Below are 18,626 nucleotides of genomic sequence, written 5' to 3' on the forward strand. Positions count from 1 at the left end.
TGTATGCGTACCTACAGACTGCCTTTTGAAAGGATTTATCAATAAAGTGGATTTGCAAATTTGATTTTATATATTAGTAAAAAATTATCTATTTTCTTTTCTATTTTTGCAAAGCCAATTTTGTTTTGTTTTATTTTAATGGCAGTTCTGTAATTTTGTTCCCTAATTCTTTTGGGGGCTTTTTAGTAATTGTCAAGGTAAGCTTTAAAGGCATTCTATATATGAGCATTAGTGGGCTAGCATCTCACTTAGGGTGGATTTTATCTCTAGTCATCTCCGCCCAAGAGATATAAATATCTCAAGGTCACACAAGCAAAGGGATCTTAATTTTTCAGAAGCTCAAAATACGAAGTGATGGTATACCTAAGCTGGGGTGAGCACCCTAATTGCTTGTGAGATCCTTAGCATCATTCGTGTTTCATATTGTGGTGATCATCTTCAAGTTTCTTCCTTCATGTTGTTTTGCTTCAGTGGTGCAAGATCTTCCTTTTCTTTTATATCATTTCTACAAGGTTGGAATATATCTTCAAAGAGTTATGTTATTCATGTTGTTTTGCTTCAGCGGTGCAAGATCTTCCTTTTCTTTTAAATCATTTCTACAAGGATGAAATATATCCTCAAAGAGTTATGTTAATTCTATTATGATTTTGTCAAATTGTGACTTCTTCTTTTATAGATTAAACAATCTTGATTCTATCTTTTAGCTAGTTTTTCTAATAGAATCACATGTGAGAAGTCTTCTTTAGGGGAACCATATCGAACGCAGCTCGAGTCAAGATTAAATCAGCACCAATGAAACTCCTCACCCCTCCACAACAACTACCTAATCTTTGGTAAGCTGTGTAAGTAATCTTCAGAATAATAATCTGAAGGTTATATCTTATTTATTTACAGTCATCAGAGATTACAAATATAGCTATATAACCAATAAACAAGTGCCACATGGCTTACAAGAGAACCTTTGGGAATTACCCTTAACAAGCTGGGGCTTCTTCAGATGAAGGACCTAACCTTCATAGCAACCGATGTTGATTAGATGAAGAGGCAACCCACTTCTTCGAGCAAAATCTTCCAACCATAATGTGTGATATTGACTTCACTATGGACACCCCACTTCTAGCCCCCATCCATTGCAATTGATCTTTCACTGGAAAAAGACTAAATGCGATCTTACAAATTGCGTATACGTCTCCCTTGTGAGAAAGCTGGTGTATCATTCCCAATTCCCATAATCTCGTTTGGTTGTCAATAAGTTCCAAAACTTTGACCACATTAAGAGGAGAAATTCTCAGATTGCTTGGTTTACCCTCGAGCCGACACAGTAAACACCGATCCTGCATAAACCAAACATCATCCCCTGATAAGATAAGCCAAATTAGATTGGGTTTCAATACATTTTTACCTTTGAGCAAGTCATGCCATGGCCATGATGCGTGACATCTTGTAGAAGACAAGACCCAATCCAAGGATCCGGATAATTGAACAAATCACCCAAATAAACAAAATAAACTAAGGATCTTGTGCAAATAAGTTGAAGATAATTACAAAGCAAATGACAACAAACCACCACAAGAATGAAAGAGAAATGCAAACAACACACAAAATTTTACATGGTTCACTAACCCGAAAAATTTGAGATTACCCACATCCACGGGGAAGGAATTCACGATTTTAATATTCAAAATAGTACAAGATTTGAGAATAATATAATGTTACCTCAACCGGTCACACCACCTCTCAAACCTTCTTGAAAATTCCTTTCAACCTCAAGCTCTTGAAGAAAACCCTTCAATCCAAGCTCAAGCTTCAATGGATTTGCAATGGAAAAGAATACAAGAGAAAAGAAACCCCTTTCTTGCAAAACCACAAGAAGAAGATGTCAAAGTTCAATCCTGTTTTTGCTTGAAACCCACTTTAGAACTCACTAGAAACTCTATTTTGCTCACCCCATTTACCTCTCCCAAGGCTCTCTTAATGATACCAAACACTTAACCCATGTTTAACACTAAGTGGGACCGACCAAATTCAAATTTGAACTCAAAAGAGATATAGTGATTTTCATCACAAACCCAACAATCTCAACCTTGATGGAAATCACTGACTTGTCAAATCATGTTTCTTGAAAGCAAGAGAAGATAGACACCAATTCAACTTCTCTCCTTGGACAACCTTGGTAAGCATATCCACCACATTTTCATCAATTCCAACTTTTAACATATTGGATCTTTCTCTCTTCAATAACTTCTTGAATGTAATGATATTGAACCAATATATGCTTAGTCCTCTTGTGATGTACTGGATTCTTGGCCAAGTAAATTTGCACTCATATTATCACAAAACAAATGCATACCTTTTGACTCAATGTCAATCTCACCCATCAAACCTTGAAACCATACAGCTTCCTTACAAACTTTTGTTGCCGCTATGTATTATGCTTTGGTAGTTGATAATCCCACTGTGGTTTGGAGCTTAAACATCCAACTTATTGGACCATTGGTATAATTGAAAACATACCACATTGTAAATTGTCCCTTATCACAATAATCACAATAACTAGCATCCACATAGCTTTGAACTTGCTCTTCACCTTTGCTAAATGTGATAGAATAGTCATTTGTGCCTTTCAAATATCGAAGCACTCATTTTGCCACCTCCCAATGCATCTTTTTGGGATTTGCCATGAACCTACTCAACACACCAACCGCATGAGCATTGTCCGGCTTAGTGCACAACATTACGAACATTAAGCTCCCAACTAAACTTGCATAAGGACATCTTGACATCTTGCTTTTTCATCTTCCGTCTTTGGGCTATCATTGGAAGATAATTTGAAATATGATCCAATAGAGTTGAAATAGCCTTTTCTTTGCACTTATCAAACTTTTCAAGAATTTTTTTCACAAAGGTCTTTTGTGAAAGTGATAAAGTCTCATTCCTTTTATCTCTTTGAATCTCAACCCTAAGAATTTGTTTGGCTTGACCAAGATCCTTCATTTCAAACTTCTTGCTCAAACACCCTTTAAGATCTTCAATTTTAGTTTTACCCTTGAACACCAAGAGCATATCATCTACATATAAAACTAAAATCACATGTGAACCATCATCAAAGAACTTAATGTATAAACAATGGTAATATTCACTTATTTTGTAAACAATACTTAAAATAGAGGAGTCAAAAGTTTTGTACCATTGTCTTGAAGCTTGTTTAAGTCCATATAAGGACTTCTTCAACTTGCACGTAAGTGTAAATCTCAAAAATAGCACATGGACGCTTCCATTCAATCGACGGACTAAGGATAATATTGTATGCAGCATGACCACCCGAGGAATCTTCAAGGTAATCGTCGTAACCACAATCACCTTCTTGGAAATATGTCTCCTCTCCCTGCGCTTCTTCATACGAGCAGTCATAATATTCGGAGCCTGTAGAGAAATATAACAAGACATAGCACAAAAGGAGTGAGTTTCAAAAGAAACCCAGTAAGGCAGTTAAATCCATAATAACATAAATGGTAGGATTCCAAAGCAAAACATGAATGCAGTATGGTATGAGACAAACAATGAATGTATGAATTTAACTCTATGTATGCTTGGTCTCTATTGGCAGACATGCTTTAAGTCATAGCACCATACTTCTTTAGGAGGGTCTCATCTCACAACGCCGGTTGGTAATGGGTCCTTCATCCCTCGGGACAATCCATAGCTGGGGGTATAGGTCATCGCTCTCTCACATCACCATTGGTCTAAGTACTGGAGCATGTCAGGGTTAAAGCCTAGCCAAATGCAAGTCTTCTACTTAGTTACATCAACTCAGATCCAGATACGTCCATTCCTCACCCCTGGCGATCCTTTCCGGTATCTCTTCACACTAGAGTCCTCATAGTCCTTGACTACGGACTCATCATGTCACATCCTCCCAGCCGGTACCCTAACTGGCATACCCGAGAGTGTGATCCACAGCCCCGAAGATCAAGTATCGAGGAAATCATCCTCCCACATATACAATAACATAATCATAAATAAGAAATAACTAAGGTTTAATATTATAAACAAAGGTTCAAACAATAATGAATAATCAGTAAAATCAGAGTGCGGAAAAGATACCAGATATCCAATGATATCAAAAAGAGTAAAGTGAGGCGGAAACTCACTCCACCAATATAGCGGAACGTGTATGAAAGTCAAAAGGAATTACAACTGAACAAATGCACTAAGAAATAAACTAAGATCAAGCGTCTTCTAGTTTATAGATAACGTCTTCATAAGTGTGGACTTCATCAATCCAATGAATCGGTTCTAACTCTATCTTGTTTTCAAAAGTAGTACGCAGCTTGATCCGTCGGGGGATCATTAGATTAATCTTGATCGTCGCCAGCACCTTGCGTGTAATATGCTTCATCGGCTTGCGCTTCACTGGTCTGCTCGTCATAATAATCTGTACCTACAGGATAATCTAAACAAAGAATATACAAAAAAAAAGGAATGAGTTTCGAAGAAACTTAGTAAGGTAGTTAATCCATAACATCATAGATAACATGTGGCAAAACATAACATGATGCAATGCAGAATGAAACAGATAAAGTATGAATGCATCTAAACTCTATGTATGCTGGTCTCTATGGTAGACATGCTTTAAGTCATAACACCATACTTCTTTGGGTAGGTCACGCATACGGATCCTGTTGGTAGTGGGTCCGGGCATCCCTCTCGGACAAACCATAGTAGGGGGTTAAGTCAACACACTCTCTCACAACCATTTGGCATAAGTACCGGCGCATGTCAAGGAAAAGCCTAGCCCAATGCAAGTCATCTAGTCAATTATATCAAGTCAGTTCCAGATACTTCCATTCCTCCCCTCTCGGGATCCTTTCCGATATCCTTCACACTAGAGTCACGGATATTACTCACCGGACTCATCAACCCTATTGGTTATCCACATATGGTAAACGGGAAGCTCTCATGTCCTCTCACGGATATAACTCACCGGTCTCGAGCGCCCATGAGCCCAAGTCCAGCCATATGCAACCCTCTAATAAATGGTCCCCACAATGTGATTCTCGTCCTCTCACGGATATAACTCACCGGTCTCAAGCGCCCGTGAATCCCCATTGCTACCACTGGTCGTTCGGTCTCAATACCCTTCCGAATCGGGTCTGATATAACAGTGGTATATCCTAGCCAAACATTGCTAGACATCCCTAGGTATGACAACCAATGATTCGGGAAAGCGTCGATGGGCATCTTCGGAGAACATCCCATACTATTCCCTCCGATGTCCAAGGACAGAAGCATCAAAAGGATACTCCCCAATCCCAAACCAAACTTAAGCAAACACATTCTCAGAAAAGTCATGACATACACAGCCAGCAGTTCATCATATACAAGAGAATGTAAAAGCAAAAAATCAGATTAGGCAATAATAAGTAATTCATATATCATGAATAATAAAAAGACAATATAAACAATTGCTATTGTTCCCACAGTAGAAGATCAGAATTAAAATACAACAACAGTAGGTAATCTCATAGTTTCATACAGTAGAAACCAGAGAACAAGCAATCTATGTAATTAAGGAATTAATTGTCCTTACCTTCTAACTTGGATAGGATCTTAAAGAACCAAGTATGATCTTTACTAAACCTGAGAAGACGGTCCTAAACAAGTGCATACAACATGTTAGGAAAGATGCATAAAGGAAAAGATCATAAATCAATCGAAACAGACCAAGAATGAGGTTACTGTACTCATTGGTCGATTGATTGGTCTGCTGGACCTGTCGACCAATACAGACAGTGGCCTACAAGAATCCGAATTTTGAGAATCAAGAACCGAATTTGTTGGTTCAAAAGGGTACAAATCAGAGGGAAATTATCATGGTAGTATTCTAGGGTATAGAGGATATCAATTCATAAATCAAATCAAGTTCCCAAGTTGTAATCTAGGAACAAAAAGGTTAACCTACTAGGTTAAACATAGATTATGAGAGAAAAATATTATAATCAAAGATTAAAGAATTAGGATATGAAGATTACAGATATAGTAAGGAAAACACATTGATTGGGTTACCATGATCAAACTAGGGGTTCTTGATCTTACCCAAGAAATTAGGGTTTCACCCTTTTTGGTTCCCTCGGAAAATAATTGAGAGCTCTGGATGAAGGGAGGTAAATTGTTAGCCAAAAATAATGAGGGTCATTCAATGATAAAGTTTAGGTTCATATAAATTTTTCCCAAGAGGTTTACCTCACACAAGGGAGGTCACCAAAAGCTCTCTAGACGATCACACAGGTTAGGGTTTCAAAGGATTAGGGTTAGGGTTTCGAAGATTCTACTGGCTGAGGTTAAGATCATGATGATGATCATGGATCTTAAAGAACATGATGAGATCATGGAATAGATGGTTGCAAGAGTGCATCATCTTCTTCCTGATCTCAACGAAGAACAGAATTAAAGAAAGAAAATCAGAGATAGAAGAAAGAGTGAGTGAAATCATACCTTTGCTGTAGGAGGATGAAGAATTCTTCTAGTCTTTGTGAGAGATCACCAAAGAATGCAAGGGAATGGGTTAGATTAGGGTTTTAACTCATTCCAGAGGCTTAGGAGTCAGAGGAGGCGGAGTATTCCCGAGATTAGACTTAAATAGAAGAGACAAGATTCAAATTTCAAAAACAGAATTAATTGGTCGATTGATTGGTCGATTGGTCCAATCGACCAATGAGTCGACCAATCAATACAGCAACTTCAAAATAGGCAATTGAAGGCTCAGATCAAGTCCAAACATCAAGGGGTTTTGCACACACCTAGAGTGACATACCTAGGAGTTAGAAACGCCTTTGAATCAATACAGAGACCACTCCAAGACCATCAACTAATTCAATCTTCATCCTGGTGCAGTTTCCACCATTGGGACACTGGCATCAACACTCATGGATTCCAATCCAACCATCAAGTCTTCAACAGTAATGGCCCAAAGATGACTTCTTGCTTTACTTCGGGTCACTGGACCTACAAATAACAAAGTTTCCGGATTAGGGTCAGGGCTGGGTTTCACACATCAACCCTATTGATTATCCACATATGGTAAACGAGAAGCTCTCATGTCCTCTCACGGGTTGGTTACCGGTCTTGAGCGACCATGAGCCCAAGTCTATCCATATGCAACCCTACCAATGAATGGCCCCCACAATGTGATTCCTGTCCTCTCACGGGTTGGTTACCGGTCTTGAGCGCCCATGAATCCCCATTGCTACCACGAGTTGTTCGTCTCAATACCCCTCCGACTAGGGTCTGATTTAACAGGGACATCCTGGCCAAACACTGCTAGACAGTCCTAAGTATGACAACCAATAGTTCAGGAAGGTGTCAAAGGACATCTCCGAAAACATCCCATAATATTCTCGTTGATGCCCAAGGACAGAAGTGTCAAAAGGACACCTCCACTTTCCAAATCATACCTAATCGATCTCAATCATCAATCAATCACATCACAAGTATAGTAACTCCCCATATGGAAAGTAATCAAGAACATGATCCAACTCATATATAATTGGCAAGTAAAGTCATACTTAAACTAAATAATATAAACAAGTATGCTACTGTAATCAGAGTAGTTTCATTAGTATTACATCAATATAAGATTTATTTATGGAAATAAATCAGAAAGATTCAAATATGGAAACCCAATCATGCAATCTATGTAATTAAAGAAATAACTTTCCTTACCTTAAATAATTTGTAAAGAATCCCGAGAATCAAGGAAGATCTTTTCTAAACTTGGAAGGGGATCCTAGACAATGTACATACCTTATTAGGAAAGATCTCCAGAAGATAGGAATCAAATCAACCAAAAATAAACCAAAACAGAGGCTACTGTCTTCATTGGTCGATTGATTGGTCTCTTGACTTAGTCGACCAACAGAGTCAGTGATAGACAAAATCAGAGATTTCTGATCCGAAATCTGAATTTTGTGATTCGAATCGCCTCCAAACAAGAAGGGAATGCTATGATAGTGTATTGGTCTAAAGAGAAACTCAAAAACCTTATCAACATCAAGTCCTAAAGTCACAGAATAAGAAATAAAACTTACCATAAATAGGTCAGTCAAGGTTCTTGGAGAAATCATAGCAAATTCATGGAGGGAAAACTAAAGAATGAAAGATTACTAATCTGATAAAGAAATCATGAAAAACATGTATAGAACTTCTAGAAAAACAGATCTAAGATTGAAGAACTTTGAATCTAAAAAGGGAAAGAAGATGAAGACATAGATTCCTTCGGAAGCAAGTGATGATCTTGATTAAGATCATCTATCAAGCCTTAAATCCTTAGGAAAAGAGAGAAGATGAGTAGAGTGATGGTTGCAACAGAGATGCAACATCAACCCCATTGTTCTCAATCAGAGAAGGAAAGAAAAACTACAGAAAACTAAAGATGGAGAAGAGAGGAGGATGATCACATACCTTTTGATGTAAATGCAAGAGAATTGACAAAGATCCAACAAGAAAACCGCCAAGGATGCAAAGGAGATGACTTGGGAGAGCTCTTGTTCGTTCCAGGGAGTTTGGAGGCACAAAAGACGAATTAGACTCGAAGTTGGGCTTAAATAGAGTAGCCAAGACCTAATTCAACAAAATAGATCTCATTGGTCGATTGATTGGTCGACTAGCCCAGTCGACCTAGCAGTCGACCAATCAGGACAGCAAGTCCAAAGTAGGGAATTGAAGGCCCAGATCAAATCAAATCTTGAAGGGGTTTTGCACACACACCAAGTGGCTTACCTAGTATGTAGAAATGCCTTTCAAACCAAGTCAGATAATACTACAAGTCCATCAACTAATCCCATCTTCATTAAGGTGCAGTTTCCTTTTCAGTCTTGAACAAGTTTCCATAAATGAAAGGGATGTTGGACAGAATCATTGGAGAACCTCAATCTGCTTGTGTGCCTGATAGAAGTATTTCTGATAACATATTAGTGGCTCATGAGTGTTTTCATAACATTAAGAATAGGAAAAAAGGGAAGAAAAAGGTGATGGCCTTAAAGCTTGACATGAAGAAGGCCTATGATAGTCTGGAATGGAGCTTTGTTGAAGGAACCCTATCTAAGCTAGGTTTTTGTGACCAGTGGGTCTCACTAGTGATGTCCTGTATTAAGTCAGTTTCTTATCAGGTTCTAGTGAATGGAGCTGTTAGAGGAGTGATTGAGCCATCGAGAGGGATTAGCCAGGGAGATCCTATCTCTCCTGCTATTTTTGTCTTATGTACTGAAGCTTTAAATGTTGTCCTCAAAACTGGTCTTCAAGAAAGATTTATTTCTAGCATGAAAGTTAGAAATAGGACTACACCTATATCTCACTTGTTATTCACTGATGATACAGTGTTGTTCTTAGAGGTCAATCCTAAGGAATTTCAGAATATTAGAGCTTGCCTTGATCTCTACTGTGTTGCAAGTGGTCACGAGATAAACCAGCAGAAGTCATCTATCTACTTCAACCCTAATATTGCTCCTAGATTCAAGAGATGGCTTTCTAGAATCCTAAAGATTCCTTATGGAGGCCCCCCCCCCCCCAAGAAATATTTAGGTCTTCCTTCAGAGTTTCAGGCTTCTAAGAAAGAATGTTTCAGAGAGATCCAGGAGAGGACAAGTAAGAAGATGCAGGGATGGAAAGCAAGTCTCCTCTCTATGGCGGGAAAAGAAGTGCTTCTGAAATTAGTGGGATTAACTATGAACAACTATGCAGCATCTCATTTTCTCCTTCCTAAGTCTCACCATGAGAAGATTAAGAAGGATGCCATCAACTTTCTATGGGGAGAGAAAGACAATAAGAGGAAGATATGATGGATCTCATGGGACAGACTCTGTCAATCCAAAGAGAGAGGTGGCTTAGGACTCAAGGATCCTTACCTGCAGAATTAGCCCTTCTTTGCAAACTAGCTTTGAGAGTATGGAGAAATCCGGATACTTATTGGGTAAGGTTCCTGAAATAGGTTTATTTTCCCAATTCAGATTTCCTAACTACATTAGCAAGGTCTAACCCTTCATGGGCGTGGAAAAGTATTTTGGAAGGAAGGAGAATTCTGAAGTCAGGGCTAGTATGGATGGTTGGAAATGGATCCTCTATTCAAGTTTGGGAAGATCAGTGGATCTTAGCAAATCCAGATTTCAAAATTAGGTATGGCAATAGAGATCACAGGGGAATTACATGGGTGTCTGATCTCATTGATGAGGAGGCTAGAGCATGGAAGGCGGAAATGATTAAAGAAAACTTTGATCGAGCGGATGCTGAGGCAATTTTGAAGATAAGATTAAGCATTACTTCTAGGGCTGATCGAAGGATTTGGGGACCAACTAAAAGTGGAGAATTTTCAGTGAAATCAACATATCACCATCTAATTAACATCAAGGAAAGGGAAAGAGAATTTCGGCCATCATCATCGACAGGTTCCAGCAGAGTTGGGGTGGATGCTATGTGATGCGTCCAAAACCTGCTCAGCCCTTGGATCTCCACGTAATGTCCTGCAAAACAAAACGCGGATGTGGCCCGACCCCCCGGGGCGGGAGTCCACCTCCGAAGGCTAGTCGGTGATGAACTTAATCCAACGGCTCGGCTAGACGCGGCAATGAATGGACGGGAGGTGATCTAGATGCGGACGCCGATGTTGAGGTCTCGTGTTCGAACCGAGTCTCGCATCATATTCTCCTTGATCAATTGATCCGTCCCTCACCATGTATAGTAGTGAGGTTTATATAGAGTGTACCTTTGAATCTCCTTCGTTGGATGCACTCGAGCCTTCTTCGGGTAGTCGTTGGATCTTATCAATAAGCCCGTTGGCGATGCTTCTACTAGTTTGGGCTAGTGGGACTCTGAATACCGTTAGGTTATGCGATAGTTATCCCTTTGATGATGTTATCCGCGCCGTCAATTTGGTCTGTTGTCATCGGGGTGATTACCCTAATCCATATCCATGTAAGATTAGGGCACGCTTGCGGATAATCTTTCTTCTTCAGAGCCATCTTCGATCCGGCGCTCGGGAGCAATTCGGTTTTCTCCGTCTCGACCGTGGTCAAGGGTCGGACCAGGTGTGAACCCGGTCTGATCATAAACTCTCCATATCACTATGGTTTGGAAAAATATTTGGACATGTCATGTTGCACCAAAAATAAGAAATATGATGTGGAGAGCTTGTGCTATAGCATTACCTGCTATGGAAGAAATTTCAAAGAGAATAGATCAGTTTGATCCTTCTTGTAGTAGATGCGGAAATGTGGAATCGATTGATCATGTTCTGCTAGACTGTGATTTTGCCCGTTGAGTATGGTTTGCTTCCCCCCTGTTGTTCTCTCCTCCAGCTAATCCTTTGGCCTGTGAGGCGATTAAGAGTTGGAAGATGATTTTGCCTCCTGAGAAGCAGCGGTCCAAGGAGTTGTCGAAGCTAATCGTGTACATCTTCTGGAGGATTTGGAAAGCTAGGAACGATCTGATTTTCAAAGGCTGTGTTTGGTCACCGGAGAAGGTTGCTGGAAAGGCAGTCAGTGAAGTGGAGGAGTTTTCCAAAGCTTTCAAGAATCCTTTTCGGTTGGAGATTGCAGATCAGGTTGATGAGTGTTCTTCACATGGGGTCTTCTGGGCTTGCCCTCCTATGGGCTTCCTAAAGATAAATGTTGATGCAACGTCAAACAGAGATGGTTGCGGCCTTAGCATTATTTGCAGGGACTCTATGGGTAAGCCCATTAAAGGGATGGTTATTTCGGCCCAGTTTGACTCGGTTCTGGAAGGGGAAATTTTGGCTCTACAAGAGGTCATTTTGCTTGCTATAGAGTGTAAATTAAACGGAAAAGGAATCACAGTATTTAAGCTGGAACTTCTAGGCGCATTACAACGTCGCTTTCCTTAAGACGTAGTTCGCCCTCACATGGTGCTATGAGGTACTGCGAACCGTCTCCCATGATACAAAGAAGCTCAACTTCGAGTTGAATCTCTCAAGTTTTGCTAAGCACTCGCAAAACTCAAGAACAGAGAAGACTTCGCGATTTTCTCTCTATCTTTGCTGTTGTGAAGCTAGAAGGTTTTTATAGGCATTAAGGTGCCTCTACTGAACAGTTCATGACTCTGTTCGTATGGGTGCACCTCTCTGTAGGGATACGAATGCTGACGTTCAGATATGAGCCGGTCGGATCGTTCGGCCGCACGATCTAACGGTCCATATTGAACCATCAAACTATATTTATGGATCTACTTCCATCGCCCTAGATCTACCGTTGATCAAAACATACGGTTCAGATCTGATCTCGCTCGAAGCGTGCTAAGTGCTAAGTGCGTGCGCCACAAACGCCTACAGCCCACGCCGCGCATGCGCGCTCGGACGGTATACCGTCCTCGCTCATACACTGCACACACACTGGCATGTCTCATTATTATAAATTAAAGTTAATAGGTGGTACCTATTAATTAACCTGGATTCCGACACCTCGGTTTCCAATGTGAGACTATATAATAATACACTTTCCTAAAATAAATAAAGGAAAGTTTTCCGCACTTACAAATCCAATAAAATGAAACATATTTTATTATATTAAAAATAATACAACATAGAGGAGGGGTATTGCAATGTCCTGGTGGAATCAGATTCGGCAACAGCTATCAATTTGGTGACCAAGTTGGAACTGATTCCAGTGGACATCCAAAACCTAGTCTGGGATGTGGTGACTCTTGCTTCTCGGCTTCAAAATGTATCATTTCTTCATGTTCTAAGGGAGTGCAATGCAGTAGCTGACTCTCTTGCTTGTAAGGTTGTGTCCGTTGCGTGCCGGACTCTTTGGCCTATTTTGAATCCTTGGCTTCTTGATCTTTGTAATCTTGATGTCTTGTGTGGATCACGTGTTAATATATAGGCCCATTTCTACCCCAAAAAAAAAAGTAACCAAGTCAAGCTTATGAAAAGAAAAGACCCCAGATTAGGCAATCACTTTAGTATTTCCTACAATTTCTCTTACTTTCTTTCCTCTTTCCGCACAACCTTAGTCCTAAAACTACTAATTATGTAATCAATTTTCCTTGCATAGTGTTCATGTAATTATTCCGTTGGAATCTTCTTGAATAAGAAGACACGGTTCACGATCCTGCCTTGGCAAAAAAAAAAAAAAAAAAAAACTGTGAAAAAAACATCAATTATCTGCGAGAGTGAACCTAGTAGGGTCTCATGTCTGCAACGCAGAGAATGAGTATGCAATTTCAAATTTTCAAGCATTGATCTGCACAAACTAGCATTTAATTAAGTGTCATTTCAAAAACTAGATTTTAACTTTTTCGTCAAAGCATTAATCTGCATCGTAGAGAAAACGAGTATACAATTTCCTTTTTACTCTGTTTGGTAGTTGGTTTCCTTACCCTCGTTTCCTCTTTCTGGCATTTGGTTTTCTTACCCTTCTCTCCTCGCACATCTATATCAGTAGAAGATAGATCTACAAAAAAATGTTAGTTTAAAAAACAAGAATATAAAGACCAACAACATAATTTAATGCGGAAAGTAATTGATCGGAACAGAGGAATTATCATATCTACATCTAAATGGACATACAAACATGCAGATTTCAGTTATCTAGTTACATATCTTGAGGAATCATCACTCCCCCTCACTCTCTCGCAATCTTGCTGGTCTGATTCATCTGTTGATTTTTGCCTCAAATGCAAAACTGATCCACTTTAGATTGAATGGAAAAGGAATCACAACATCTCGAAGAATAAATTAATAAAAAGAGACTACAACAGCAATGTACTTTGGAAAATAAATCAATTCTAAGAGATGATAACAAGTAACAACCACTACTTAAGGTTCAGAAGTACTGGTAGTCTCTCCATAGCCATCGACAATTCTTCCCATGGCATTTTAACGGCGCCTCATCATCTGAAGTGTGAGTGAGAATTACTTCCATTACCACCTGTTATTTGATCTCACATCACAGGGTGTTAAAGGAAGGCCCGGAAGATTATCTGATGCTTCATCATCATCATCATCGTTGGCATGGAGATGAGCCCTCTTGCTCGGCCTTGACATCTCTTCTTCTTCTTCTTCTTCTTCTTCTTCTTCTTCATCAGTAGGTCCGTTGTACCAGCTGAAGAAATCCGCTACCCTTTGGGTACTCCAGTGTGGATCAATAGGCTTTTGATGGTCCTCAAACAATAAATTTGAGAAATCTGTGGACTGCCACAACACGTCGCCTTTGTCAAACGTGTCTTTTGAATAAAGTGTCCAAATACAATCTTCGATGACGATGGAATATTTTCCTTGCAAAGGAATCCCAAACCAATCAAACCCTTTGAAGCGGTGAATGCAGATGGTATTTCGTCTCCTTGTATACTCAACGTCCTCAAATCTCAGCGTATGTAAACACTGGGTTGCTTTATCTTTCTGGACGATCTTAGCTTGAATTGCAAAGCAGACAGGTACTCGCTGACCCTCTTTAATTTGCATGGTGATGTTATCCTGGAATCTAAAAACAATGCCCAAAATTAAACCCTTGCTATTAGCACACAAGTGATAATCCTTTTCTCGTGAATTTGCCGGTACGAGTAGCGTTCCCTACAAAACAGAGATGAGATAGGACAGCAAAAGAAATTTAAGTAAATGCAAGTATCCTCGTATCCCGGAGCCCAGCATAATCTTTAGTTCCCACTTCCCATTAGTATAATAATTGATACGTGAAGAATACTAAGACTGAAATAATAGTAAGTACCTACCTGCCCATGTATATTCCTCTTTGTATCTGCTGTCAAGTTGTGACAATATTTGACCTCAATACGATTCAAGGATTCTGTGCCCTCAAGGCCTCGAGTCTCCTTCAGCTTTTCACATTCCAGAAGCTCTAACACCTTCAAACATCTCAGCCTTGAGATGTCAACCTCTGGTAGCTCTTCCAACAGCTTGCAGTGTGCAAATTGTAATATCCTCAACTTGTTGAAGTGGGACAAATCTACTGGCAAAGATTTCAGACTCCAAGACATTCTCAATGCCTCTAAGTTTGAGAGCATTGAAAAGTCATCAGGCAATGCTAAAATATTGGTTCCAGTCAGATTTAGGGTATGCAAACGCCTCATTCTCCCCATTGATCTTGGTAGCTTCACTACTCTACAACAACCTGAAGTATTTAATACCTCAAGATTCTCCAGTGGTCCAACACTGTCAGGAAGCTCTTCAATTCCCTTTTCATCATCAACATCATCAGGATATATTTGTTCATCATTAGAATTACACCACTGAACATTAAGTCTGAGCTTAACTAAATTTTTTAGATTACCAATGTGCTCAAGCAACTTCTTCAGTAAGAAACACCTGCTAAGGTCAAGATTTTTCAGATAACTCAGCTTTAGAATATTGTCTGGAAGCACTTCTATTGGTGTAAACGACAAGTCAAGCTCTACTAGAGATGTCAGATTACCGATGGTATAAGGTAAATCTTTTATTCTCATACCGGACAAGTAAAGCTTATGTAGAGATTCCAGATTACCAATGGAATTAGGTAACTCCCACAACTGAAGCTGAAGTAGTGGTTTGGCATTACCATGGGAATCCGGCAACCCAATTCGCAAAAGGTGCTTAATAGTAAGAACTTTGAGCTGACTCAATTTTCCGATGGATTCATCCAAACTTTTCAAATTGTTGCAACCCACAAGATGCAATTCTTCCAAATAAGGGAACCATGAAAAGTTTGGAGACACAGATAGATTCCTACAGTAAGCAAGTTTGAGAACCTTCAATTTTTGGAACCGCTGTCATGCAAAAAGAAAACCTATAACTTATGATCAATAAAACATAATAAGAAAATAAGAAAAGGAAAAAGTTCAATATTTCACCTTATTTTTATCAACTGGGCTAGTATTCCAGGCTTGTTGAATCCTGAATCCCTCTAGTTCAAGATGCACTAGACCCTTGTGACAAAAATTAGTAGGTATAATTTCCCAAGAACAGCTTCTCCATCTAAACCATTTTAGCATTGAAGGAAGGCTGCAAAAGTTTATTTCGACATTTATTAAACAAATGTCAAGAAATTTCAAATTAGGCATCATATCAAAGTGTCTTTGATCCAAAGAAACATTTGATAAGCCCCAAGGAAGGACCATGCCTTGTATCATGTTTGTTCCCTGTAATAGAAATAAATCCAAGTTAATAGAAATTTGTGGATACCAGTAAATAAATAAATAATTGACAGGAGTTATAAAGATGCATAAGGAAGGATCATGCCTTTTAACATGTTAATTCCGTACAATAGATAAATAATCTAGGAAAATAGAAATTAGTGGATAATAGTGGAGTGGGTCAAATCAATATCCAAGTGTGAATTTTAAAAATGTTGTGTTACACTTGGCGTGAGTAGAAACACACACACACAAAAAATAGAAAACAAAAAAAAAAAACAAATTCTTCATTCTTACCTTGTTATTTTCTAATATTTGTAAGATATCATCACAAGACCACAACCTACTACGCTTACTTGGATCCATACGATTTTCTTCTCGGACAATATCTCTTCCCATATCTCGAATATGATCATGCATCTTCAAGACCACAAATGTAGCATCCCCATAATTATCTTCAAATTTAATGAGGGATCGTTTAGTTAATATATTTATTGCAAAACTTACTGCATGATAGCCACACGCTTCCCATATAGAAGTTGCTTTTTCTTTTTTCTCATCAATAAAATAGCATGCAACATCAAGAAAAATTTGTTTCTGAGAATAATCTAGTTTATCATAGCTTATCCTCAACCTTTGCTGGACTTTTTCAAGAGGAGTTTCTTTCAAACTTTGTAATATACTTTCCCAATCTTTTATGCTTCTTGTGTCTGATAACAAAGACCCCAACACCTCTAGAGTTAGAGGTAATCCTCCTGAATAGCTTACCACATCATTTGAAAGTTGCAGAAAATTGTCTGGAGGTAGCTCACTTGTAAAGGCATGCAAGCTAAAGAGTTGAAGAGATTGGTTATGACTTAACTCTTGAGGCTTGTATATTTTATCTTCATTAACTTTAGCCGTACTCAAGATTCCCCAATCTCTGCTTGTAATTATAATTCTGCTTCCTTTACCAAACCAATTCGTTTCACCAACCAAAGCATCTATCTGTTCTTGACTATCTACATCATCAAGAACTATAAGAACTTTTTGGTTACAAAGTCTTTCTTCTATCAGCCGTTTTCCTCTATCACAACTTGAGATGTCAATGTCTAATCGGAGGATATCTTTAAGAAGTTGCCGCTGCAAAGACACCAAACCATTTTTTGTTGCTTGTTCTCTGATATCTGAAATAAAGCTATGTTTGTTGAATGTTGAAATGATGTGATTGTTGTACACAGCCTTGGCAATAGTTGTCTTTCCAATACCACCAACCCCCCAAATTCCAACAAACTGGACATCGTTAGAATAAAAGTCTAATAAAGATACCAGTTTATCCACATGGGAATCTATTGCTATGGGGTGTTTACATACAACCAAGTGGGTGTTACTAATCAATTCACACAGAACCCTCTTGACAATCAAATCAACTATATCTGCTTGATTCCTGCAAATTTCATATATGTATATATCAAAAGCAAAACCATGATAACAATAAATGAGAACAAGTAAATTTACACTTTTTGGGGTTAACGAAATTTAAAGTTTTCAATGAAATGTAAAGCAGTAAAAGAAAATAAGCAATATATAAACTCAGTATAATTATATAACATAAATATCCATCCTTGCTCACATAAATATAAATATCTAGGAGTGATAAATAGCTTAGAACCTCAATTACCGAGAGATTGCATCATATGTAGGAGGAATATATAGATCGATGATCTGAATGACAAGTCGAAAATGGTTTTAATTCTTGAAAAATCATAAATCACTTTAGACCCGAAGGAAACATCTAATATTACATGGTCAGTAATAGATACCACACAAATATATGGACAGACAATCCAATAAACATGTAATGTGTGTCTAATGTTGAGGTATATGATAATATGTAGAAGACTTACTTGGTATCATCAATAACTTCTCCAGTCAAATTTCCTACCTCTTTCAAAGCATTCCTCCAACCTTTTATGATATCGGACTCAAATTTCTTCTCATGTTCCTTAAATGCTTCTGCAAAACTCCCCTTTTTCTGATGGCGGACATCTGATGGGTCAATGTGGAAAAATATAGGCAAGACCAATTGACCATTGGATTTGTGGCATTTAACAATCTCAACAAGCTCCATTAAGCACCATCTACTGTTCGCATAATGTTCAGAGAAGACAGGGATCGAGATTTTTGACCCCTGGATTGCTGCAAGTAGCTTTTTGTCAATGCGTTCTCCGGTTTGCAAATCTGAACTATCGTGAAAGACATTGACTCCTTTCTCTTTCAAATCTTTGTAAAGAAAACTAACAAATGAATTACGAAGTTCACCCCTAAAGCTGAGGAAAACTTCGTAAGTAGAAGATCCAATGATAGTGGAAGAAGAAGAAGAAGCAGCAGCCATGAAGTAATTATTGATTCAGAACGAAAATGTTAACACTATCAGAGTTCCCCTCTCAAAAATCTACTCATTGAATCACCTTGCATACAAAGGAGGTGCAACGACCGACTTTCTTTTCAATCAA

The 18,626-nt window shown here is 38.7% G+C and overlaps 1 protein-coding gene across 1 annotated transcript; it reads right to left on the reverse strand.

Annotated features, from left to right (window-relative positions):
• Positions 1 to 13,529: 13,529 nt before the first annotated feature.
• Positions 13,530 to 18,626, reverse strand: LOC149005511 (TMV resistance protein N-like). The gene is made up of 5 exons (XM_089169682.1): positions 18,018 to 18,626; positions 16,429 to 17,557; positions 15,850 to 16,137; positions 14,737 to 15,765; positions 13,530 to 14,578 (listed from the first exon to the last, which is right to left on the reverse strand). Exons 1-5 carry the CDS (start codon positions 18,503 to 18,505, stop codon positions 13,931 to 13,933), a joined length of 3,582 nt encoding a protein of 1,193 aa, XP_089025808.1. The 5' UTR covers positions 18,506 to 18,626; the 3' UTR covers positions 13,530 to 13,930.

Source organism: Hakea prostrata, chromosome 9 (assembly GCF_041222555.1).
Source record: "Hakea prostrata isolate BN-2017 chromosome 9, UWA_Hpros_2, whole genome shotgun sequence".
NCBI classification, from domain to species: domain Eukaryota; kingdom Viridiplantae; phylum Streptophyta; class Magnoliopsida; order Proteales; family Proteaceae; genus Hakea; species Hakea prostrata.

What these genes read in the sequence shown, in the direction of transcription:
- LOC149005511 (XM_089169682.1), bottom strand. Translation starts at nt 18,505, where the DNA reads ATGGCTGCTGCTTCTTCTTCTTCTTCCACTATCATTGGATCTTCTACT. An exon ending in GAAGTTATTGATGATACCAA is followed by an intron (nt 17,558 to 18,017) that starts GTAAGTCTTCTA and finishes TGAAATTTGCAG; the next exon opens with GAATCAAGCAGATATAGTTG. An exon ending in AGAGGAATATACATGGGCAG is followed by an intron (nt 14,579 to 14,736) that starts GTAGGTACTTAC and finishes TCTGTTTTGTAG; the next exon opens with GGAACGCTACTCGTACCGGC.